The sequence below is a fragment of the Lycorma delicatula genome, chromosome 5 (genome assembly GCF_047948215.1).
Source record: "Lycorma delicatula isolate Av1 chromosome 5, ASM4794821v1, whole genome shotgun sequence".
Taxonomy (NCBI): Eukaryota; Metazoa; Arthropoda; class Insecta; order Hemiptera; family Fulgoridae; genus Lycorma; species Lycorma delicatula.
In genome coordinates, this window is record NC_134459.1 from 111,945,337 (window position 1) to 111,971,955 (window position 26,619).

General features: G+C 29.4%; 1 protein-coding gene across 8 annotated transcripts in view; it reads left to right on the forward strand.

Annotated features, from left to right (window-relative positions):
• The window catches only part of Med (Smad/Smad4 homolog Medea), an 86,193-nt gene that overhangs the window by 7,995 nt on the left and 51,579 nt on the right, over positions 1-26,619 (forward strand). For 7 of the 8 annotated variants that reach the window (XR_012756510.1, XM_075366869.1, XM_075366870.1 and 4 more), the window contains 4 exons: positions 8,715-8,863; positions 10,324-10,428; positions 12,319-12,493; positions 22,621-22,797. Coding sequence is in view for 7 of the 8 variants with exons in the window: in XM_075366869.1 (XP_075222984.1) it covers positions 8,715-8,863; positions 10,324-10,428; positions 12,319-12,493; positions 22,621-22,797 (606 nt within the window). In the remaining variant the exon portion in view is untranslated. The remainder of the gene's footprint in view (positions 1-8,714; positions 8,864-10,323; positions 10,429-12,318; positions 12,494-22,620; positions 22,798-26,619) is intronic. The other variant, XM_075366868.1, reaches the window with a different exon arrangement.

Consider the following 26,619-nt stretch of genomic DNA (forward strand, 5'->3'; position numbering starts at 1 on the left):
ATGCTGAATTCAAAACTGTTATAGAACTTGTGTGTTACTAAATGTTTTTTTAGATACATACAATTTATTTACCAACAAATACATAATCACTGTGAAATCAATATTTAAAAAAAAATTTTTATGTGTGTTCATTTAAAATTTGGTTAAATGAGTTAAATTTCTGTATTCAAACAAATAAATTGAAATACATTAATACAATTTTAAAATAACAGTTTTTAAAATATGTTGACAAACTTTTTCACTTGTATGATGTTTGATCAGTTTCTTTAAACAAAAAAACATCAGTAGTCATCCCTCATTCTAGGATATCCTGATGGATATGTTCTCCTTGCTGATAGCTGAAAGAGCCCAAATTTTCGGGGGAAAAAGTCTAGATTGGAGTGTAAGAAATTAATTTTTAATAACATCCTACACCCTAAACGTTCTTAGTTTTCTAATTGCTTATAAACAAAACAAAAAACATAGTTTTTGCCTTTTCTGTTGCTTAAAAAACCATCAACAACATGTTTGAAAGACTTCCATGCAGCTAGTTCACATTTGCCAAGTTTATCATCAAAAGTTGAATCTTTAACCAGTTTCGTGATTTGTGGTCTGATAAATATACCCTCCTTTAGCTTACCATCACTCAATTTAAGAAAACTTATTTTTAAGTGGTTAAAATCCTAGTCCTTCATTGTCTAGTGCGTTTACAAAATTTTTCATGAGTGAAGTGGCAGCAGTATGTTTTGCATTAAATGCTGTACATTTTTTTCACCAGCCACAATGGCCAGTTCTTTATTTGTAATAACTTTTTGTATCACGACTATCCCATAGACAAAGAAAACAACAATGTTACATAAACCCACCTTGTAAACCAAGAAGTAATACAACAACTTTCACATCACTGCAAACTTACCACATATGCCGTTCGTATTTTATTGCTTGTAATATTGATGCCATAGTTTCTTATGTTTCTTTCATGTCAACTGCATGAGCTAATAGAATGAATGACTGTTTGTTACCATCATGCAATAAAACTGTTTTCATGCTAACCTTAGAAAAGTCAATAAAAAGATGCCCAGAGTGTACTGAATTCCAATCTCTTTCATCAGGCCATCAACATCAGTACAAGCACACAAATTTTCATATTAAAATAAGTTGAAAGAATTTTATTTTGTGTTATAAACATAGTAACTTTTCCCGCTAAAAGATTCCACTGTTGCATTTTAGACCCCCCAGCAGTTCAGCTTGCTGCTTTGATAACTTTAAATCGCGAACTAAACTATTAAGTTCATATTGAATTAAATGAGGAGATTTCTCATCAGATACAGGAAGAAATTCTTTTACATCCTCTACACCATCCGCTTCATTTTCAGATTTTCTTCTAACAGTGTCAGATTAGATGATGGTACAGGAACAGGTAACTCCTCCCCGTGTGATACCAGGTTTTAGAGCTGAGGATACATCTGTGTATTTTATGAACTTTATATTTTTGAATGAAAATGTAAATATATTTGTTATACAAAAGTAGCATTTAGTGAAGCGGTCCTTAGGTTCATGCCAAACCATCAGTACAGTAAATGGCATGGATTTTCTTCACTTCCCCTTCAACCATTCAGTTATTTACTGAGCACGACATGCAAATAACATGAAGTACCCAGATTTCATCTTGATCCCTGAGCGCACAATCAAAATAAAATTTATAATCTGTTTTTATCAATTCAGAATTGTTAAATTCTTTAATTCTTTCTTTGAGATTTAGGCGTAAACACAGACAACAAAAATTGTCTGGATGATTTGAACATCACAAACTTTTGCAGAAGCTGTGTTGTAGCAAGTACAAACAAAAAAATCACTTTTGTATTAAAGTAATCGGTGAAAATATAGCAAAACACTAATAATAACTATGTGAAACATAACACACAGTTTAGACAAGTGAAGCTAGACTGAATAAGATTTTAAGTTCTGTAGTAGGCAACAGACATTCGTATGATATCATAGAGACATTATTATACGTGTCTACTTCTCATGATACAGTGTATATATTTATTTATTTTTCTTTATTAAGCATGTATGCATGTTGTTTAAGAGTAAAAATACAGAAACTATTTTTAATTTAAACCAGTATTTGATAAAAATGAGTTTATTATATAAAAAAATTACAAATTTACTATTTATATAAAATTTTTTGTGGTAACACAATTTCAATAGCATATTTGAATTCGGCACCCAAATTAGAGTGGGAAAAGTTGTGTAACATGTTAGATACAAATTTTATGTTGATCAAACACAAAACATTTGTTGTTACAAATGTAAATTAAACCTTCTTCATAATTTTGCAGTTCTATCTTTTATTACCATAATCCAGTTTTATTTTCCTTTTCAAATTGAAGTTGAAATGTGATTTTTTATTATAATTCTCAAAAATGTTTGTTATAAATTATATTTATTTTTTTAACAGTATCTTACTGTCTTTGAAGCATTATTAAGCTGTAATGTTGTAATTACTATCTTGTATTAGTTCCAAATGACTTAAATCTGTTTTCACTGAAAACTTATAAATGTACCAAGATTTACCAGGTCCCTTTCTTCAAAGGAGATAAACTTAAAGATTTGTTACATCATTTTAGTAGTATATTTGAATTACAATGTTTTTATACATATTATCTGTCAAACATTTTTTTCATGATTTCTTACTCTGATCTTAATTTTAAAAAAATACCTTAGTAAAACAATAATTTGAATTAAACTTATGATTTGTATTATGTAAACAAATGAAAGCTTGTTTTCCATATATTGTTTTATTTTCTCTATGTAATTGTTTTAGTTGATTTCTTATGAGATTTAATTTAAAAATAAAATAAGAACACATAACTTTGTATTAGGTATGTGATTCTACTGATATCAACAATTCTACTTCAACAATCAGTACTGATATCAGATTTTCTTATACATGGAATAATTCTGGTAAATATTTTTCTATGGATTTCATGCACTAGAAATAGATCTGAAATCTACAGTCCAGATAGAAATAAGAATTCATTGAGATAACACCTTTTAATTTTCTAACATTTACTTACATATTTATTGAACTACATAATAAAACAAACAGGCAACACTACAGATTAATAAAACACATATAATTATAACTAATTTATTCTTGATGATAGCCCAGTTTCATTTGAGTTAAAAAAAGTTAAATTTAACACCTGAGAATGTTTAATACCATAGTGAAATATGTCAGTTCATCAGCTATATGTATTTTTATTAATTAAATTATTTTATTTATTGATCTAGTTAAATTAATCCACATGACATCAAAAATACTTTTTCATAAATTATATAAAAATGATTGTAAATCATTAAGAAATAAAATTAAAAAATCATATATAAACCAATTGCTAATTTGGTATATGCTGATTAACTAACTTTGAGAATAAATTATGAATTACCTTTGTCATTTTAATACAATAAATTTTGTTAAACTGATTTATAAATTACAGTGTATCATCAACTATTAAATAGTTTTAATATTCATTACTTCACATTGTGGTCTCCAATATTATTTTTATCATTTTAGAACTATTGAGTGTATTTATTTGTCTGTCTGCAATAGAGCAATGCCCAATTGTGTGAATAAAAATACAAATTTATGAAATAAGTAATAATTTGTATTCTGACTTGATGTAATGCTTTTAGGAACAAGTAATTTGTTTTTCCTTATCTGTTACGGGTATACTAGGCAGAAATTGGAAAGTTTTTGTTATTGAAATTCAGTTTTTCTTAAAGTGTTATAATCCTCTGAAGATTGCAAATGCTTTCTGAATTTATGAAAGATATACACATTGTAACTAAAAATTACTTTTCATAAATAAAAAAACGGGTGTAATTTTAACATTGTAGTTAAAATATTACATTTTTCTTGTCGATCATATTTGCTGCTCTTTCCTATTCTGTGCTAACTTTTTAACTTCATTACTACATCATACATATTGCATAGAATATATAAATTTTGTGTACTGTAGTCTTTGTCTTTCCTTTTAACTTTTTTGATTATACACAATTAGTGTTAAAATGAAGTATTCGCTTTTTAAAAAAAATATGTACAATAAAAATGAATTCATAATTAAAATTTACTGTTAATTTCTACGTTAAATAATTTTTTATTACATTCTTAATAAAATTATTACTAACATGGAAAACTATCATTGATTTTATTAACAGCTTTTTTGAGAATGTCAACTTGCACATCTGCCAGAAAAATGGATTGAAATAAAAATACTTAATTTTGTGACTCCATTAATCCTAACTTACTAGAAAATACTTTTAGATTTTTACCCAAATTCTGCATTTTAAAGTAAATTGAATGTTGTTAGAATAACATCAGATTTATAAAATTAACATTGAAAGAGTTTTTTATGCTTTCAGTAATTATTGTAGAATTTAAATTTAAACTGTTTCAAATAAAGTAGTATGTATTATAAAATAAGCAAACATCTTGTAAATGGTTGTAAAAACAGCATTTTTCATATAAGAGAGAACTACTCATAGCAGGGGGAGGAGTTACAGTATTTATTTTTTTAGCTGAAATTACTTCATAAAATTACACTTAACACTAAGTTACATTTCAGTTTTAATGTAGTAATTTACATTAGTTAATTTCTCTGAATTGTAATATTTTTAATATTCAGTACTAACTAAAGAACAATTAAATAAATATTAATAAAATTGTATTTTTTTTGTCTTCAGTCATTTGACTGGTTTGCAGCTTTACAAGATTCCCTATCTAGTGCTAGTCGTTTCATTTCAGTATACCCTCTACATCTTACATCCCTAACAATTTGTTTTACATATTCCAAATGTGAACTGCCTACACAATTTTTCCCTTCTACCTGTCCTTCCAATATTAAAGCGACTATTCCAGGATGCCTTAGTATGTGGCCTATAAGTCTGTCTCTTCTTTTAACTATATTTTTCCAAATGCTTCTTTCCATATAAAGCGACACTCCAAACATACACTTTCAAAAATCTTTTCCTGACATTTAAATTAATTTTTGATGTAAACAAATTATATTTCTTACTGAAGGCTCATTTAGCTTGTGCTATTCGGCATTTTATATCGCTCCTGCTTCGTCCATCTTTAGTAATTCTACTTCCCAAATAACAAAATTCTTCTACCACCATAATCTGTTCTCCTCCTATTTTCACATTCAGTGGACCACTGATGTGAACACATCAGTGGACCACTAGAAATAACAAAGATGGACCATCTTTGTTATTTCTACTACATTTCATTACTTTTGTTTTGTTCTTGTTTATTTTCATGCGATAGTTCTTGCGTAGGACTTCATTGTGGACTTCATTGTGTGCGTAGGACTTCATCTATGCCGTTCATTGTTTCTTCTAAATCCTTTTTACTCTCAGCTAGAATTACTATATCATCAGCAAATCGTAGCATCTTTATCTTTTCACCTTGTACTGTTACTCCGAATCTAAATTGTTCTTTAACATCATTAACTGCTAGTTCCATGTAAATATTAAAAAGTAACGGAGATAGGGAACATCCTTGTCGGACTCCCTTTCTTATTACGGCTTCTTTCTTATGTTCTTCAATTATTACTGTTGCTGTTTGGTTCCTGTAAATGTTAGCAATTGTTCTTCTATCTCTGAATTTGAACCCTAATTTTTTTTAAATGCTGAACATTTTATTCCAGTCTACGTTATCGAATGCCTTTTCTAGGTCTATAAACGCCAAGTATGTTGGTTTGTTTTTCTTTAATCTTCCTTCTACTATTAATCTGAGGCCTAAAATTGCTTCCCTTGTCCCTATACTTTTCCTGAAACCAAATTGGTCTTCTCCTAACACTTCTTCCACTCTCCTCTCAATTCTTCTGTATAGAATTCTAGTTAAGATTTTTGATGCATGACTAGTTAAACTAATTATTCTGTATTCTTCACATTTATCTGCCCCTGCTTTCTTTGGTATCATGACTATAACACTTTTTTTGAAGTCTGACGGAAATTCCCCTTTTTCATAAATATTACACACCAGTTTGTATAATCTATCAATCGCTTCCTCACCTGCACTGCGCAGTAATTCTAGAAGCCTTTCCAGAAGCCTTTCTGCCATTTAAATCTTTAATGCTCTTTTAAATTCAGATCTCAGTTTGTTTCTCTCATTTCATCCTCCTCAACTTCCTCTTCTTCCTCTATAACACCATTTTCTAATTCATTTCCTCCGTATAACTCTTCAATATATTCCACCCATCTATCGACTTTACCTTTCGTATTATATATTGGTGTACCATCTTTGTTTAACACATTATTAGATTTTAATTTATGTACCCCAAAATTTTCCTTAACTTTCCTGTATGCTCTGTCTATTTTACCAATGTTCATTTCTCTTTCCACTTCTGAACACATTTCTTTAATCCACTCTTCTTTCGCCAGTTTGCACTTTCTGTTTATAGCATTTCTTAATTGCCGATAGTTCCTTTTACTTTCTTCATCACTAGCATTCTTATATTTTCTACGTTCATCAATCAGCTGCAATATATCGTCTGAAACCCAAGGTTTTCTACCAGTTCTCTTTATTCCGCCTAAGTTCGCTTCTGCTGATTTAAGAATTTCCTTTTTAACATTCTCCCATTCTTCTTCTACATTTTCTACCTTATCTTTTTTACTCAGACCTCTTGCGATGCCCTCCCCGAAAATCTTCTTTACCTCCTCTTCCTCAAGCTTCTCTAAATTCCACCGATTCATCTGACACCTTTTCTTCAGGTTTTTAAACCCCAATCTACAATTCATTATCACCAAATTATGGTCGCTATCAATGTCTGCTCCAGGGTAAGTTTTGCAATTAACGAGTTGATTTCTAAATCTTTGCTTAACCATGATATAATCTATCTTGATACCTTGCAGTATCGCCTGGCTTTTTCCAAGTGTATATTCTTCTATTATGATTTTTAAATTGGGTGTTGGCAATTATTAAATTATACTTCGTGCAAAACTCTATAAGTCGGTCCCCTCTTTCATTCCTTTTGCCCAGCCCGTATTCACCCACTATATTTCCTTCCTTGCCTTTTCCAATGCTTGCATTCCAATCTCCAACTATTATTAAATTTTCATCTCCTTTTACGTGTTTAATTGCTTCATCAATCTCTTCGTATACACACTCTACCTCATCATCATCATGGGCGCTTGTAGGCATATAGACATTAACAATCGTTGTCGGTTTAGGTTTTGATTTTATCCTTATTATAATGATTCTATCGCTATGCGTCTTGAAATACTCTACTCTCCTCCCTATCTTCTTGTTCATCACGAAACCTACTCCTGCCTGCCCATTATTTGACGCTGAGTTAATTACTCTAAAATCACCTGACCAAAAGTCGTCTTCCTCTTCCCACATAAAATTGTATTGTAATTCTCCATAAAATTGTAATAAAAATTTAATAAATTATAATTAATAGATGAAGTGAATTTATGTTTGTTTTACTTTTATTTGCTTCAAGAACTAGAATTTACATATAGCCTACAACTAAATTGAAATATTGTACATTTGTCAAGTATTACATTTTTTAATTTTAAACTGCCAGTAAGATAGTGCTTTATTTATTATGTGATCATAAGGTATATTTTGCTTTGGATGATTATGTCAAAAAAAAAACTTGCATGCATGCTTAGTTTTGTTATATTCTATAAATCTTGCTTCCCATCTTCTGTGTCCTGTGATCCATCAGATCAGTCTCTTGTCATTGTTTATTAATCATTACAAATGGTTTTTATGATTAACCAACAGATTAGTTTATTCTTTTCAATGTAGTTTTATAAAAAAAAAAGTTTAATTATACCCAAGTATTTTTTTTAAAAATTACCCTAAATTTATTAACAATAATACTTTTTGATTATAAAAATACTTTCTTTATCAATGTTGATAAATTTTCCTGGCATTTCCATCGAGTTTAAAATTGAACTCCTCCTTTTTACTTTCATTTAAACAATTTTTTTTTAATTTATCTATTACCTCATTTCAAAAAAAATTTATTAATGTAATGAAAGTTTGAAGTCATTAGATTTTAAACAGTTAAGTTAGAAATTTTAAAAGAAGCATTAATGCAGGGATACTATCCTGCTGTAATCCCCTCTGATAAAGATTGAAAATTGTTTCTAACAAAAGAGAAAATGTTCTAGTGTGTAGTAGAAACATTCAAGTGTTTGAAATCCTTTTTGATATTATTTTTAGGAATGGGGCTAATGTAAGCTCCTTTTTTCAATAATACATTAGGTAATCCCTTCATTTAATTGTTTCAAAAATTGAGTAGCAATATCAAAGCTACCATACTGAATTTCATGATTGTAAACGGTTTTTAGTTTTTAATGAGTTATAAATACTACTGCCTCTAAATGGAAAATACAGTTAATGAACACAATTAATTAACAAACAAATTAACTTCGATTTCATACCAAAGTTATAAATTTCTTTTAAAGAATTATTTTAGATACCTATATCATCCAATTTCTGTAAAGAAATGGCTATTTATAATCATTTGTCAAAAGATTACATATAAACTTTTCCCAAAGTAATATGGTTATATTAAATATTATAATATAATATCTTATATTATTCGTTTGTAAATTGTAGCATAAATGTAAATTGTAGCATAATTTCTTTGTTTAATTTTTTAGCAGACATAATGCAAAAGATAACTATAGTTGATAGTAATTTTTTTTAGTGAGGGAGATGACTGGAATTAATACAGGAGCTCCTACATCTGCGGATGCGTGCCTCAGTATTGTACACAGTTTAATGTGTCATCGCCAAGGTGGAGAATCTGAAGGATTTGCTAAACGTGCTATTGAAAGCTTAGTGAAAAAATTAAAGGTATTTAAGAAAAATTAATTAATTGTGTGTTAAAATTATGTATAGTTATTTAACGATCATCTCAGAATATCCATAAGATTCTAAATTTAAACCACGGTGAGAATATTTTACATGATAAAAATTCATTTCACAGTACTATGAAAAAAGCAACTGTAATTGGCCTTCAGTATAAGTTACTGAGAAAATAAATATAAATGATTGTGTTACAACTATCCTGTAGTAATGATATTTTTGGGGAAAATCATCAAGAACTTATTTTAAAATATTGCGTCCTCTTTCACTAAAAACAACAAGATGGTAATGCTGTGCCTAAAAGCTAGATATTGTAAAAATTTACTGTGAATAATTTTACCTGGAGCATTCAATGATTTTTTTTTAAGTTGGTCTGGCTTTATCTGAAAAGCACTTCTACCATTAGGCTCAAAGTAGATAGAAACAGAATCCAAAACCCCCTTCTATCATTAATAATTTGTTTTACTTTTTAATATAATAAACAATTTTTAAAAAATACATAAGTAAGCAGTTTAACACCAAACACCTATAAAAAATATGAAATGTAAACAAAAGCACATAAGGAGTTAATGGCATATGTGTTGCCCTAAATATATACATATACATTATTGCACCCAGATCTGGATTATGATTATCGCTGCACCTGAAGAGGTTAAGCAGAGGTGTTTTAGGATCTTTTTCTTTCATATGCCACATAGAAACCAAATTAGCGACCAACGTGCTGTAGTAATGAAACACCACTTTAAAATCGGTCTACTATGCTGCTCACTTCTTGTTGTCCTTGAATAGCCTCTATTAGTCCAATGAAATTACTCTTACAGAAAAAAAATTGTTACCTGGACTTTTGTAACTGGAAATGGTAAAGGGACTTATAGTTAACGTAAAAAAATAAATAAATGTACTAGTGAAGGTGGTGATTTGGGGTTGGTGGGTTCAAAAAAGAATTTTCCAATAAAAAAGTTTAGATCATGCAAAAATCTACAACTTTTTTAGAGTTCATTTTTGACATAATCTCAAAATTTCTGAGAAAAATGCGAAAAATCTTCTTTTTTTTCATTTCCGCAAAAATAATTTAATTTTGATGAAACTTGGTGAAATCTTTCTGTGTCTTAAATAACCACAATTTTTATTTTTTTGATATCAACTTTCGCCAGAAATCGCAATAATACCATTTACACCCCATTTCAATCCTCCACCACCCCTGCTCATGCACCTATTTTTTTTTACATTTATTATAAGCCCCTTTATCATTTCCACTTATAAAGAGTCCAGGTAACAATTTCCCCCATCTTTTAAATGAATTGTTTCGATCAGTCTAAATGGGCTTTTCTGAAAAAGAATTATATGCCGTAATTTAGTTTTCCTAATGAAGATGAGTTTTTTAAATAAATTATGAATTTTGATTTATGGTCTCTTTTAGTTATTATGGTTATGTTTTTTCTTTTTAGGAAAAACGTGATGAATTGGACAGTTTAATTACTGCTATAACCACAAATGGATCACATCACAGTAAATGTGTTACAATCCAAAGGACTTTAGATGGTCGATTGCAGGTATAGTAGCATTGTTGTTATTACTAGAATTATTGTATTATATTTAATATATTATAATGCTTATTCTTTTTATAAGTGCTATTCTTATTCTTATTCTTTTTATTTGTACTGTTAATATATAGTTTGCAATTATAGTTTCATTATAATAGTTTTTATAATTTGTAGTTCATTATAATAGAGTTTCACTAGACAGAACCAGTAGACAGAATGCAACTTATGGCAAAAGCTTTATTAAGATATTTATATTTGGTATATGCAGGTGCAGCTGTTGTTTTGTTGTACCTGCTTTCTGAAGAGAACAAATTTAGAGTAACCTTTTGGTTGTTGTCAGTTTCATTAATTCCTAAAAAGACTAAGATTTCTTCATTTGTGTCTGTTATTAAAGTTCAGGAACTTTATTTTACTGTAGTTGTTAGGGGATGTTTGAAATATAGAACACTAGAGTATTAAAAAATTATAATGAAATATGTACTGTAAATGGATTATCATTTAAACTTTATAATAACATTACGTAATTTTATTTTTTTCATGGTTTAAAAGTTAATTTAATATTTTTGTTTTTAAAAGGAGCATTGTTTAACTCATTTGCAAGAGATGAAACAAATACTTCATTTAAAAATATGCAATTAAAAATAAATAAAAAATTATGAAATAATTTTACCCCTTTTTAATCATAAATATCTAACTTTCCTTATGTCATCCTTATTAATGTTTGTCTTATTAACCTGAATATATTTTTCTTATTAATAAAAAGTAGAGAAAGTAGTATTTTTATTAGTGTCTTTTTAGTATGAGTATAAAAATTTTGTATTAGTATTTTAAATTTAGAATTTTATGAGAGTTTATTATTGTTCATACATTTATGTATAAAAATATAACTGAAACAAAAGCACTAAATTCATTGTCTTTATATTTAAAAATCTCAGTTCTTTAAAAGTAATTTTAATTAATAATACATCTAATATTAATATTTTATATTTAATAGTTGTCAATAAAACATGAAAAATTAAATAAGACATTATTTAATTTTGGTTGGTATAATATTAAATATAAAATATTAATATTAGATGTATTATTAATTAATTAATTACATAATTAAAATTACTTTTAAAGATATATTAGTAAAGTAGCTTGTTAATATGACCTATTATAATAAATTGTTACAAATAAAAGAGGCTGAGTTTTAAAGCACTTCTCTGACAAGTGTACTTTTTTATTTCCAAATTTTTCTTTAAAAATTAAAAATATTCTGTAATTATTAGTTAACATATTTTCTCTCAGGTTATAATCTTTGAAGACCTTTTCAAGTATTGATTACTAATTTCTTATCTTTTGAAATGAAGACCTGTAGAACAAGACATTTCTGGCAGTCCTATGATTTCTCCCAATAACCATAATATTAAACTGAATATTGATTGGCCTTACAATTGTATCCAGAGACTTTCTTGTGGTAATTGTCAGCATTTTTACTGGTCTTAATGTAATGAATATGATGTGTTTTATTTCTTTTTGCGTATGTGCAGAATCTGTAGAAAATTTTATTAATTAGCCAGTCAAACTTTCTGTTATCTAGTTAACATACTTAATTGTTTAAAACAGAAAATGGTTCATTTTCTGTAATTTTTATCCAGTTAAAACAGAAAATGTTTTACTTTTTTTGTAACTTTTATCAAGTAAAAGTTTTATTAACTTGTATCAGGTGTCTTTAATTTTTATTTTTCAAATACTGTAATACAAATAAAGGTCGTGAATTTTATTTCCTTCATTAATAAATTAAATTACATTAATTGATTAAAAAAAATTTCTGTTTTTGTAATTTTTAATAATAAAAATGTATGCTTTTAATGCTTATTATATACTGTTACTTTTATTTATGTATATTCTTTTTAGGTTGCTGGTAGAAAAGGTTTTCCTCACGTTATTTATGCAAGAATATGGCGATGGCCTGATTTACATAAGAATGAATTGAAACATGCAAAATATTGCCAATTTGCTTTTGATTTGAAATGTGACTCAGTCTGTGTTAATCCTTATCACTATGAGAGGGTTGTTTCACCGGGTATTGGTAATATTTTTTCTGCTTTAATTTATTTTTTTAATGTTAGTTTAAAAAATATTGAATTTTCTTTTTAAACTAATATTTGCTGATCGCTTTGATAAAACTCAAATATTTAGAAACTATCAGGGAACCTCTTTGTTATATAATTTGCATTACTTGTTAGGTGTTTTAGATTACATCAGAAAACAGGATAAAGTTAGGAAGATTAAATATACTAAATGTATATGCAAATTTTAACTTTTATACTCTTAGACTGAGTAAAATACATGGCATGCTTGATTTGTATTATTGTTTACTCTGTTACTGTATTATCACACTCTTGTATATCATTAATTCAGCAAATCTGAAATATTTACCTAATAACATTTTAATGAATTTTTCATCCTGCTTTGCCCATCCAAAAATTTGATTTAGTGATATACCCATAAAATTTTATTCAACCATATTTTTTATTGTAGTACATAAAATGAAAGGCTGATCTTATCTTTGCAGCTATGTACTCTTTTTATTAATTTATTGTCATAGTTATGATTTTAATCGACCACTGACACAATCTACATGTTTAAGTAATAATTTTCAATAACTATGAAATACATGGTTATCTTGTCATTTAAATGTTTATTTTAAGGTATATGTTATAAATAGATGCATGGTGTTTAAAGATTTTTAATATCTTTTATCTTTGACTTACAATAAAGAATCACAAATAAAATAAAAAGTAACTCTTACAATTTTTCCCTTAAGTGTTCAATGCGAGCACCTTTCATCATATGGCGTACATGCAGTTGATAGGAAAGTTCATACCATGCTTGAAACAGCATATTTGAAGTAATGGAAGTGACAGGTGCTTCAATCTTGTACCTTAAATCAAGTAGACCAGTAAGTAGTGGATGCGCATACCCAAGATTCTTTATCTCCAAAGGAAAAGATCACATTGAGTCAGATCTGAGTGACCTTTGCAGTCACAGCAAAACTACCTCTTCATTAGGTTCATGGGGCTGATGGTTGGAGAAATTGTCATTCAATCAGTTCCATACAGAGTTATGTACTCTGTCAAATAGATACTTAAGGTCAAGTGACATTTTGATCTTTTTAACTACATACAATAGCCAAGCATTGCTGTCAAACAACTATTGGTACCAGTAGGCACTCCATTGTTGAAATTCTATAATCTTATTCCCTGTAGAATACAGAAACTATGGGGCAAGTCATGATAAAATAAATAAATCCAAATATTTGAGTAAATAAATGAATTTGTTATTATTATTCATTACAGCTAAGTGTAATTTATTCTAATAAATCATTATATATTATAATTCAGAATAATATCTTATTAACAATAAAATTTATAATTTAGCACATTATTAAATTTATTGTTAAAATTATAACGTCAAATTTATGAAAATTGTAATTTAGTCCTTGAAGCAGATCATGTTCTGCTGAATGAAAGCTCCTAATATTAAGCACTGCATGAACTGTGTGTTGTCTACTTTATTAATCAGGATAACACAATCAATTTTTACACAAGAAAAAATTACTTAAACATAAACAATTTTGTTTATGTCAGATGTACTGTTTGCTTTATTGCAATACTTATACTGGAATGCTTTATTGCAATACTTATAATAGAAAATGAGTGTGTTGAATTTTTGGTTGAAGAGTCATGTCATTGCAGAATGTTCAGAAGCAATTTACTTGCTGGGCTTACAAAAGTGTGCTATTATTATTGTAAAAGACCAGACAGAATTCAGTTGTGAAAAATAAGAGACGAGTGGATTTTTTAATTGATGGTTGATAACCAAGTGACCATCATTTGGACAACAGCTGGTTGTAACCAGCCACAATGCAAAACAAGCTAGATAGGATACCAAAGAGGCCAGTCAGGGTGCATCGTGAGCAAGGCAAGATTCAATGATTTTGTTAGACTGTTTGGTTGATATAGCCCAGGGCATGGTAGTCAAATTGCAACAAAGTAATTACTGTATTTACTGATAAAACACATACTTTAACAATGGATGTAGTGGTGAAAATGTTTCTTGACTTATTAAGATGTGAAGAGGTTGCAAGAAAGATTGAAATACCAAAATATAAACAGCATAAATGTTTGGACTGAAAAGTGTTTAAAAAAAGAGATTAAATGAAACTAGAAATAATATTTTAAAAGTAACAAACAATGTGGACAGTGATCAAAAGTGGTGAATGCATCTTCCCAAATCAGCTGATTTGGAATTCGGGAGTTCCAGCGTTCAAGTCCTAGTAAAGTCAGTTATTTTTACATGGATTTGAATGCTAGATCATGGATCTAGCATTCAAATCCATGTAAAAGGATCTAGCTAGTTCTTTGGTGGTAGGTATCACATCTCAGAAATGGTCGAACTAAGACTGTACAAGAGTGCACTTCATTTGCACTCATACCATCCTCATTCATCCTCTGAAGTATTATCTGAACAGTATTTACCAGAGGCTAAACAGAAAAAAGAAAGAAAGTGATCAAAATTAGTCAGTTTAATACTAATGATAATGTACATTTAAACTGTGTAAATAAAATATGGTAAATTCTTAAAAAACACAAAACTATAAGAATATCTTTTTAATGATAAGCCTATTGTAGAAAAAAACTAAAATTTATAAAAAAACATACAAAATTAATAAATTTATTTTACACTGTAATATAAATGAATAATTAATAATGAACTGAAAATTATTATAAGAAGTCATAATTTGTGAAAAATAAATACTCCTCTAAATGTCACAGAAACCAAAGAGCAGTTTCTTAAGCGGTATTATAGGCCGATTTTGAAAAAAGCTGTGAAAACAATAAATGGCAAGTCATTTTGGTTAGGGTTTTTGTAGCTCAAAGGTTTTTTTTTAATCAAAATATTGTTGTTCTTTAAAGTTATAAACTTACCCTTTCCATTTATAATTTTTGATCTACCCCCACCCCTCTTAAGGGGTTTGAATATGATGGTCTTGAAAACTGAAAAATAAAGTTTTTCAAGGCGTGAGCGTATACTATACCAGGTGATTCAAAAATGTCTTCACAAATTTAAAAGCATATAACAATTTATTTAGATAACTTACAGTGGTTGAGGGCTAATTTCATAGCAAAACACATCAAGTTTTGATTCACATAGTTTGTTAGCACCAAATTTGGCCGCCAGTACTGTCACCAGTGTTGTTAAAAATGGATACATTTACTGGTGCAAAATGTGCTCGCTGTATGTTTTGGTTTGACAGTGTGCAGTCAGCAAACTGCAGTTCTTTAGTAGAGAGTATAGTAAAGAGCCTCCTAGTCGTCATACAATTTAATCTTGCCACCATACCTTCACTGAGACAGGTTGTTCTGTTAAACATACAAAATCACCAGTACACCCATCCGTCCCTGAAGCTCCTGTGATTGCTCTAAAGTAATCATGTTTCAACACATTATAGATGATGAGAAAGTTGGTTGGGTGCAGTTTTGTGTGGAAATGATGGATAGAATTGCAGATTACAATACATTTTTAGACAATCTAATTTTTAGTGATGAGCCAATGTTTCACATCAAGGGCAAGGTGAACACCTATAACTGTCGAATATGGAGAAGCAAAAACCCTCATGAAACATTACAGTACATTTTGGTAGCCCTAACTTTTTTTTCCCTAAGCAGACAAAGACTGTACGGCCCATTCTTCTAAGAGGTAACCAACTATAAATGGTATCGTTTATGTTGACATGCTTCAAAATTTTCTAATTCTTCAGTTAGGCAATGATGACTAATTACTTTCAGCAAGATGGGGTTCGATCTCACTGCTGTCTAGAAGTCTGAAATTTTCTTGATACTTGATTCCCTGTTTGGTGGATTGATTGTGAAGGTCCAATTGCATGGCCACCTTACTCCCCAAATTTGATCCTGCTAGATTTTCCTTGTGGTGTTTCATTAAAGATCGGGTTTATGTACTACCTTTGCCTGCCATTCTTGTTGAGGTAAGACTTCTAATTAATGTCGCAGCTGCATAGGTAATGTCTGACTTGCTGGCTACAGTCTGGAATGAAATCGACTTCAGCTGGGATGTATATCACATTATAAATGGAAGCCATATTGTACCAAAGTGAATGTTATGTGACAAACTTGATGTGTTTTCCTATAAAATGAGATCTCATCCAAATCTATAAGTTATCTCAATAAATTTTTATATGCTTTTATAAAGTTGCTTTTATAAAGTATGCTTTTATAAGTTGTGAAGTCCTTTTTAAATCACCGTGGTATTTAATTTTACTATCTTGAACTGTTGATAGAAATTTCCATGTTCAATATATGAAATTTATTTTTATTATTCATTTTCCTATGATTAGTAAAGGAATTTTGTAAAAGTCATTGATTTAGTGAAGTTTTACATTCGCAGTGTGTAATTAGTATTTAGTATTTTCTATACATAGTTAAAAAATATTATATTTACAATAAAAACTTGCAATTAGTTTATTTTTAGTATTAAAATATGATCAAATCGACAAAATAAATGTACAGATTCAGTAGTGTTTAATGCATACCATCCTTTATACCTAACTATTCTCTGTGGATGTATTCAGTTACAGCTGTTACAGTCAAAAATTGTTTACTACTTTGGACTTGTTTCAGTAATGAATGAAAAAAAAAGCCTTGTGAACTATAATGATGTTCTTAATCTTCCTCCAGCTTTTCTGAACTTCTTTTTATTGTTATTATAAATACAGGAATAATACTGAATCATTTTGCTATGTGCCTTGGAGACAGAAATCACAGTTTCTTTAAAAAAGCCTTTAATTCCTGAACCCCTTATTCAACAGGGCCAAAACATTGCTTACATTGTAAAATAAATTATTTATTTATACTGGATTATAGATATACATGATGGTCGAAAAGTTCCAGGCCTGGATAAGAAAGCATTTTTCTGGGAACATTTTTATTTATTTTTCAATATAGTCACAATTAAGGTCTATAAGGCCCAGTGTTCAAGAGCATTTTTGCCAGTTCAGTACGTCAAGTTAGCCAACTCCTTAAAATAACCATCTGTGACAGCAATAACTTCATTATTGGTGGCTGGGACATTGTCTTGGTGTTAAACCAACTTTTTTTTGCCAGATGCCATCACTTTTTCTTAATTATTAGTTTGATGCTGCAATAGGATCACATAATATTCACAATTTATTATTTCACTCTTTTTTAAGATTTCTTTTGGTCTTCAGTCATTTGACTGAAGACAAAAAAAAAGATAAAGTGACTGAAGTTCATTTGTCACTTTATCCATCCATCTGATTTTCAACATTCTCCTGTAGTACCACATTCAAAAACTTCTAATCTTTTCTTCTCAGGTATTCTGATCGTCCACGTTTCACTCCCCTTTCATCCTCTTCTTCCAATATAACACCATTTTCTAATTCATTTCCTCTGTATAACTCTTCAGTATATTCCACCCACCTAGCAACCTTTCCTTTCATATTATAAATCAGTGTACCATCTTTGTTTAACACATTATTAGATTTTAATTTATGTACCACAAAATTTTCCTTAACTTTCCTATACATGTTCCATCTATTTTACCAATGTTTATTTCTTTTTCCACTTTTGAACACTTTTCTTTAATCCACTCTTCTTTCGCTAGTTTGCATTTCCTATTTATAGTATTTCTTAATTGTCGATAGTTCCTTTTACTTTCTTAATCACTAGCATTCTTATATTTTGTACATTCATCCATCATCTGCAATATATCCTCTGATATCCAGGGTTTTCTACCAGTTCTCTTAGTTCTGCCGTCTTCCTCTGAAGGCTATCAGTGGATCCAGAGGTTAAAAAAAAAAGTTTGCTTCTGCTGATTTAAGAATTTCCTTTTTAACATTCTCCATTCTTCTACATTTTCTACCTTATCCTTTTTACTCAGACCTCTTGCGATGTCCTACTCAAAAGTCTTCTTTACTTCCTCTTCCTCAAGCTTCTCTAAATTCCACCAATTAATTCATTTGACAACTTTTCTTCAGGTTTTTAAACCCCAATCTACATTTCAGTATCACTAAATTATGGTCGCTATCAATGTCTGCTTCAGGGTAAGCTTTGCAGTCGACGAGTTGATTTCTAAATCTTTGCTTAACCATAATATAATCTATCTGATACCTTGCAGTATCACCTGGCTTTTTCCATGTGTATATTCTTCTATTATGATTTTTAAACTGGGTGTTTGCAATTACTAAATTATACTTCATGCAAACTCTATAAGTCGATCCCCTCTTTCATTCCTTTTGCCTAGCCCATATTCACCCACAATATTTCCTTCTCTGCCTTTTCCAATGTTTGCATTCCAATCTGCAACTATTATTAAATTTTCATCTCCTTTTATGTGCTTAATTGCTTTGTCAATTTCTTTGTATACACACTCTACCTCATCATTATTATCATGGGCACAGGCATGTAGACGTTAACAATCGCTGTCGGCTTAGGTTTTGATTTAATCCTTATTACAATGATTTTGTCACTATGCATTTTGAAATACTCTACTCTCTTCCTTGTCTTCTTGTCCATTACAAAACCTACTCCTGCTTGCCCTTTATTTGAAGCTGTGTTAATTATTCTAAAATCACCTGATCAAACATCATTCGAACAGGGGACTAGTTTACCACCGGAATATTTTACCAAGGAAGACGCCCCCATCTTTGTTATATGAAAATGCAGAGTTACATTTTCTTGGAAAACAGCAGCTGCAGTTTTCCATTGCTTTCAGCTGGGCAGTATTTAGAAGATTGTGTGATGTTAATATGGCTGTTTATGTCCTCCTGACCTACGCCCTTAACAACTGCTGAAAGAGCTGCTGCCCTCTTTCAGGAATCGTTCCTTAGTCTGGCTCTCAACAGATACTTCTCTGATATGGTTGCACCTGTGGTCCAGCCACTTTGTATCACTGAGCACTCAAGCCCCCTCACCAGCGGCAAGGTCTTATGATTCATAGAGGGAATTTTTTTTAAGATAATCAGTGAAAATTATTCCACATGGATTCAAAAAAAACATTTGCCATAATGTTTTTGTTTCTGCTTTTTTGGAGCAGATTGACCATTTTAACCCATTGTTTTGACTTCTCTTTTGTCTCAGGAAAGTAGTGATGAATCAAGTCTCATCACCCATCATAAATTAACATAAAAATTCCACTGAATTGCACCAAAAGAGCTCGAGACAATTGCTTGAAATATTTTTTGGCACTGTTTTTGGTTGTGCATAAGCAGACACGACAGCCATCTGATGCACAGCTTGTTCTTGCCTGGATCTTCGTACAAAACATTGTATACGTGTTCTGTTGCCATGTATATAGAATGCTAACTCTTTCACTGTCAGTCGTCGATCGGCCAAAATGTTTTTACGCACTTTTTCTTTCACTTCGGAAAGGCTTCTACTGCCAGTGACGGGCTTGCCAGTGCATATTCAACCCATTTCATCTTTCAATTTATAATTACTTTACTTTGTTTTGGTTATTATACTTTTTATTATTATTGTCTAACATGGTTTAAATTTTTATGCCTTTTATTTTGTAAATTGTATATATGAAAATGAAATTTTATGTACCTTACACAAAAGGTTGTTGATTTTTTTGTGCTAGGTATTTATAAAGAAATTTTAGTCCATGTTATTGTAAAACAATTCATAATATTGTAAAATTAATAATTAAATGTTTTAAATGCATAATTGTTTGATTTCTGCCATTTTCATCAATACTGTTATCAAATGTTTGTATAAATTGGTTTTTAGAGACGGGTTGGCGATTGTAATATTTGAGAAATTTTCTGAAGTAAAAAACATAATTACATACTTATTGAATACAATCTCATAATTTTCCATTTATGTAATGTTGTAACTAAAACTATAACAGATATATATGTGTGGGTGATAGTATAGTTGACCTCATAATAATCGATGAAAAATGCAGGAAATTAAAGATACAGTATGATAAAAATTAAAAAAAAATTTTCTGGTGCTTTTTTCTATTAACACTATAATCAGGAGTACAAGATATAATATTTGGGATAGGAGTATATAGTATTTTTGTTAGTACAAAACCCACGTTTTACCAGATGAGCAATTTATAACCAAACCGAGCTGGCTCAAAATGTAGTTAATTTAAGTGCCACTTTTACCATCACTGCTAATACTGGTGCCACTACTGGTTCTGTATGTTACTACTACTGTCTATTGATGTCAGTTGTAAACTGTTTGTGGTTCAGTGCAGTATAGTTTAGCTCGTTGCAGTTGATGTTTTTCTAAAATGTCTTATTCGACTGAGGAAAATGTTGCTATAGTAGAACTGACATATTATGGCATAGTATAACGCATATATGCGTTCCAGATTGTTTTACAAATCTTTCAAATATTCATGTAAAAATCTCAGTTTCCTAATTTGGCTAAAAAATGGCATACACGATTGGTTTCAAATGCAAAATGAAATAGGCAACCTTCTATTAGGACTCCAGAGGCCATAGCCAATATCTAAAGAAGAATTTCTTCTGAAAAAAAGTCCAAAAAATTCTATACACAAGTTTTCACAACAAATTGGTTTAAAATAACTTACCTTTTTGTAAGATTATTCATGATTTAAACTTGAAACCATATTGTGTAACAATTTAAGAGAATAGACTAACCAGAATGTATTAATTATTGGCTTCAACAAAAGATAGACTGATGGTGTATTTCATGCAAGACTAGGCATGATTTCATACATCTCGGCATATTAATTTACAGAATACCAGGTATTGGATGACTGAAAATTCTTACCTGATGTTTGAGCATCCGCTTCACGATGAGAAAAAATGTGGTGTGTGCGTTTTCTTATAAATTATATAGCGGCACCAATATTTTTTTGACCAGATTGTCAATATAGAAGTGTAATCTTCGATAAATTTTAAACTTAGTTAATAGATCGTGAAAAAGAGTTGGCTTTTTCCAACAAGTTAAAGCAACATGTCACACCAAAAGATTCACTAGCATGTGTTTTTGCTGTTTTTACAGAACAAACTGTCAGCAGATGGTGATGTCTTCTACGTTCCCCAGATTTGTCTAGTTGCGATTTTTTTCCTTTGGGGCTATTTGAAGGATATAGATTATGATCAAATCCACACTATCGATGAACTGAAGGTAAACATTCAACATGATATCGATCATATTGACAGTAACGTGTTTTACATCAGATGACTCTCAGTGTGATCATTTGAGCATAAACTGCATCGTTGCACCTTGTGCTCACTTTGAACTTCTTCATTAAAAACATTGTAATTATGAGAACCTTTGCTAATGTAAATACAAAATTTAATTTAATTTAGTTTTTCTTTTTTTCTTCCATAAAAATGTTACATGACGCAACTATATTTAGTTTGTAGCAGCTCTGTTTTAAGATCCTCACCATATTTGTGATTGTTATTTATAATTATAACAAAAAATAAAAAAAGGAGGGAAGAAGGATGATTTTGAAAGAGATTTGGAGAATAAAAGAAATTATTAAACCAAATCAACAAGCATGTGTGTGATAAGTTAATTTCCATTTAATTTAACTGAGTAACCTAAGGATCAGTTTTGGAGAGGACAGATTATGGGAAGAGAATCGGTGACATAATCAGTAAAGGCCAGCTATGATATAAAGACATAAATCAGATTGTTTGGGAACAGCAGAAATATACCAAAAATCACTATATGGAACATTAGCCAATTGCTACTGGATATGGCATTTGGTTTTGTCAAAACCTTCCACATCCAAATTGACCATACTGATTTAACATTTTATTAAAATAAGTTTTATCAGTGGCAGTTTTTTTTTTTTGTAATTCTGTTTGAGATGTTTGAATTTTTGTGTATTTATGTATTTGGTTTATGATCTAGGTTTAAATACATTTTAAAGTGTTTTCTTTTTAACCGAGTTTCAGAGCTTTACTGTCACTTCAATTATTCTTGTTCATGTAGTAAGGAAAGATCTACCTGTTAGATAGTTTTAACTAACTACAATCCTTATTTTGCATACAGTTTATTATATTTGACTAAATTTGAGAATCAATTATCAGCATAATAGGCGTAAGAATTAGATTCATCTCTCAGTTTTTGATAGATCATTACATGCAATTGATTAGAATATAATTTATTTATGTTACAGATTTATCAGGTCTTAGTCTTCAATCAGGCCCCAGTAGATTGGTAAAAGATGAATATACTGCAGGAGTGGTACCAGCACCTGTTGTCGGAACCACTGGTGGCATGGATGTTGATGCTGAAGCTGGTACTGTTCAGCATCACCCACCACCTCCACAATACACTATTCCTGCCCAAACAGGTACCAGTCTTAGATAAATTTCATACATTTACTTCATACAAAAACTTAGAATTTAGATTTTTTGTAAAATAATGTTTCTTATATTTTTAATTTCCTTTTGGAATGGTTATAATCACAACTTCTTGGGTTGAAACTTTATTTTACACTTGTTCATTAGTTGTTAGCTTACTTTATTTATTCAGGTAAGATTTTTTTATTAATATTTATAAGTATGTAATTAATATTAATGAGATCGAAACCAATAATAGTATAATGAAAATAAGATTTGAAATTTGGGAAATACTAATTCATATTCAAATATATTCGTTTGTATTGAAACAATTATTTCTTTTGTGTGTTTACAATTGGAAAAATTGTTTTTCTTTGAACACATGTTTTAAAACTTTAGTCATGAAATTTTAAATCTCACTATATATAGATGTATGTTAGCCTTCTACAGAAAAAGTAAGTTCATTTTACATTTACTTATGTGGCATTTTGTAAAGCTATTAATTTATTTGGTCTCGTCTATTATTTATTGCTTTTTTGTAATATAATTATTTTCATTTTGGAAATTATTTTCTAAAAAATATTTTTTTGGCAATATTATTTTTATTTGAATTATTGCATGTTTGTGATATATACACTAGCATTTCCATCATGACTTCACTTCTAGTATACATAATCAGAATTACTGACATAAATTACAATGACAATTTTACCAAATATCATAAAGATTAATTCAATAGTAGTAGCATAAAACAGAAGGGTAAAAAACAGTTTTCTTCCCTTTAAATTTTAAAATTCAAAAAACCCAAATTTTGATATTTATCTGAAGAGTATTTGTTAGCCTAAATTGAGTGAATATCTCTAGTATAGTTGGAAAATTTGCAATCATTGTTTGTAATTTTTCCCTTTCTTCCAGGAAAAGGTAGAATTTTCTAAAATCTTTAAATTCGTTTTTAGATATTCACAGAAAGATTACACACACAAAGAATCAAGTTAATACAAGGGCTATTCACAAAGTAAGGAACGTTTTGGAATTGTAAAAAAACCAAGTACAAGAAAAACTTTTTATTATATACATGTGAAAGAGGGACTAAAATACTACTTTTCAACATATTCACCATACAAATTCAGGCACTTATCATAGCAGTAGACAAGCTTTGAAATTTCTGTGTCATAGAATTCTGCCGCCTGTGATCTCCATTTAACAAAGTTATTGTATGTCAGAAAAAAAGGGTTCTCACCCGAATTTATTGATTTTCACTTGAGATTTCTCAAAAATCACTGCTAATACAGTTCTGGGACCTATTTTATTTGATTTTTCAGGTCAATAACCATAAGAAATCGTTAATTCTGCCTCTTCATTATAATCATAAAAATTTCAGTATAACCTCATTTCACTGGGGTAGCTAACATCTGATTGAAATCTTTCAGTAGCTGTAACTTGAAAATGAAGCATATTAGAACATGTTTGTGTGAACTTATTCCATTATTTTTACAAATGGAATAGGTTATGAAAGTCATGGGAAAACTATGTGATTATATACCTGTATATAGATATATTAATGAATGAATGATTTTTATCTATCTTATATTTACTACTTTTAGTATTGTTATATTTTCTGGTATTGAAACTTTTTAAATGTCTTTCTGTAAAATATATGTATATATTTTTTTTTGTCTTCAGTCATTTGATTAGTTTGATGCAGCTCTCCAAGATTCCCTATCTAGTGCTAGTAATTTCATTTCAGTATACTCCCTACACATCCCTAACAATTTGTTTTACATATTCCAAATGTTGCCTCCCTCCACAATTTTTCCCTTCTACCTGTCCCTCCAATATTAAAGCGACTATTCCAGGATGCCTTAATATGTGGCCTATAAGTCTGTCTCTTCATTTAACTATATTTTCCAAATGCTTCTTTCTTCATCAATTTGCCGCAACAGCTCTTCATTTGTTACTTTATCCATCCATCTGATTTTTAACATTCTCCTATAATACCACATTTCAAAAGCTTCTAGTCTTTTCTTCTCAGGTACTCCGATCGTCCACATTTCACTTTCATAAAAAGCTGCGCTCCAAACATATACTTTCAAAAATGTTTTGTTAAGAAATTAATCTTTGTTGTAAACAAATTATATTTCTGACTGAAGGCTCGTCAGGAGAAGGTATCGATCAACTGCTCTGGCTTTTGATGAGAAATAGAATTTCAACCCCTTCTTCGGGGTGGCCCAGGGGTTGTAACTCAAATATTTCAGATGGTAACACCCTTTGTGAAGTACATCATTTTAAATCTCTTTTTAAGACAAGAAAAAATAGTGTAAATAGAAAGTTACTAGTATGATGCCACTATCCAAAATGGCACTGGGATAAAGTTTGGATTTTTGAAAATTACTAAATTTAGTAGTTCAAATAATAAAACTAAATTAAACAATATTAAACTGAATTAAATTAAAATTTATTTTTTAATTTAAATTTAAAAAAATTATATTTTTAACGCAAAAAATTGTTTTTGTTCCAATTTAATGAGTAAATAAACTAAAATATTGTCACCTAATCATCCTGATCAGCTGATCATTGATCTCTTACCATTTTTGCAAAAATGAAGCTTACTTCATTGTTGTATATTATTCTATTTAGTGTTTCATTACTACTACACTGCTACTTTCTTAAGAAAATTTATTGTGATTGTTCAGCTAATTGATTTTATCTACCGTCACCAAAGGAATCGTTAAGGAATCATTGAATAATGCAGTATCATGCTTTTACAACTAACTGGCACACTGTCAGACAACAGAAGGAGGACATTTCAAACATTTATTAAAATGAAACGCAAGTAAATAAGCAAACTATGCTTAATAAATTTTTTTTAAATAAATTTATTTGATAAAATCCATTTAATCAAATTTTTATGTTTATTTATTTGCGATAACAGTTCCTTAAATTATCAATGTAATTTTTTTCATAATCCAAATTTTATCCCGCCACCATTTTGGATACACACATATACCAACTTTTTATTTATACCATTTTTCTTGCTTTAAAGAGACCTTTAAAATAATGTATCACACAAAGGGTGTTATCATTTAAAATATTTGTGTTTCAACCTTGGTTTTTTATTGAATTAAAAAAACTAATAATGATAAACCCGAAACATCATCACAAACACCATGTACTATAAAAAAACTAAAAAATGATAATCATAACAAAAAAAAACTTAAAAAATAATAACAGATATTCTAAAACCAAAAGACATAGAACTAAAAGGGGTTGAAATTCTATTTCTCGTCAAAAGGTAAAGTAGTTGACCTTATCCTGAAAGTTACAGAATTCTTTCTGGAACGGTTTTAAAATTGTTAAGGGATTTCTATACTTTTGACTCGCTCTGAATGTTTTAATGCCGATTCTACAATGAGTGAATGATAAATTCAGTGCAGATAAGTAACAGTTTCAAAAATATGTACTGCATTGCTTTAATTTTATAGTTGGCTTACCATGAAAAATTTAAGAGAAATAAGTTAAAATTATTCTTACTTAAATTAACTTTTGGATTCTTTTTTTACTTCTACTCTATTTTGCCCATCTGAGTGAGTTAAGATATCAGTGTCAAACATTTTTACAAGTATTAATTTAATCATGTACTGCTATTGGGAAGCCTTAAATTAGTTTTAAGCCATGAAAAGTCAGTTTTCAAATTCTAATTGTGGAAATTTTAATTTTCATTGACCCATACATTTTTAAATGTATTTTTTCAATTTTTTATTTATATTTTTTCAATTTAGTTTTTTAAACTAAATAATGCATATTTAATTTTATTTTGTATTAAATTTTTATGT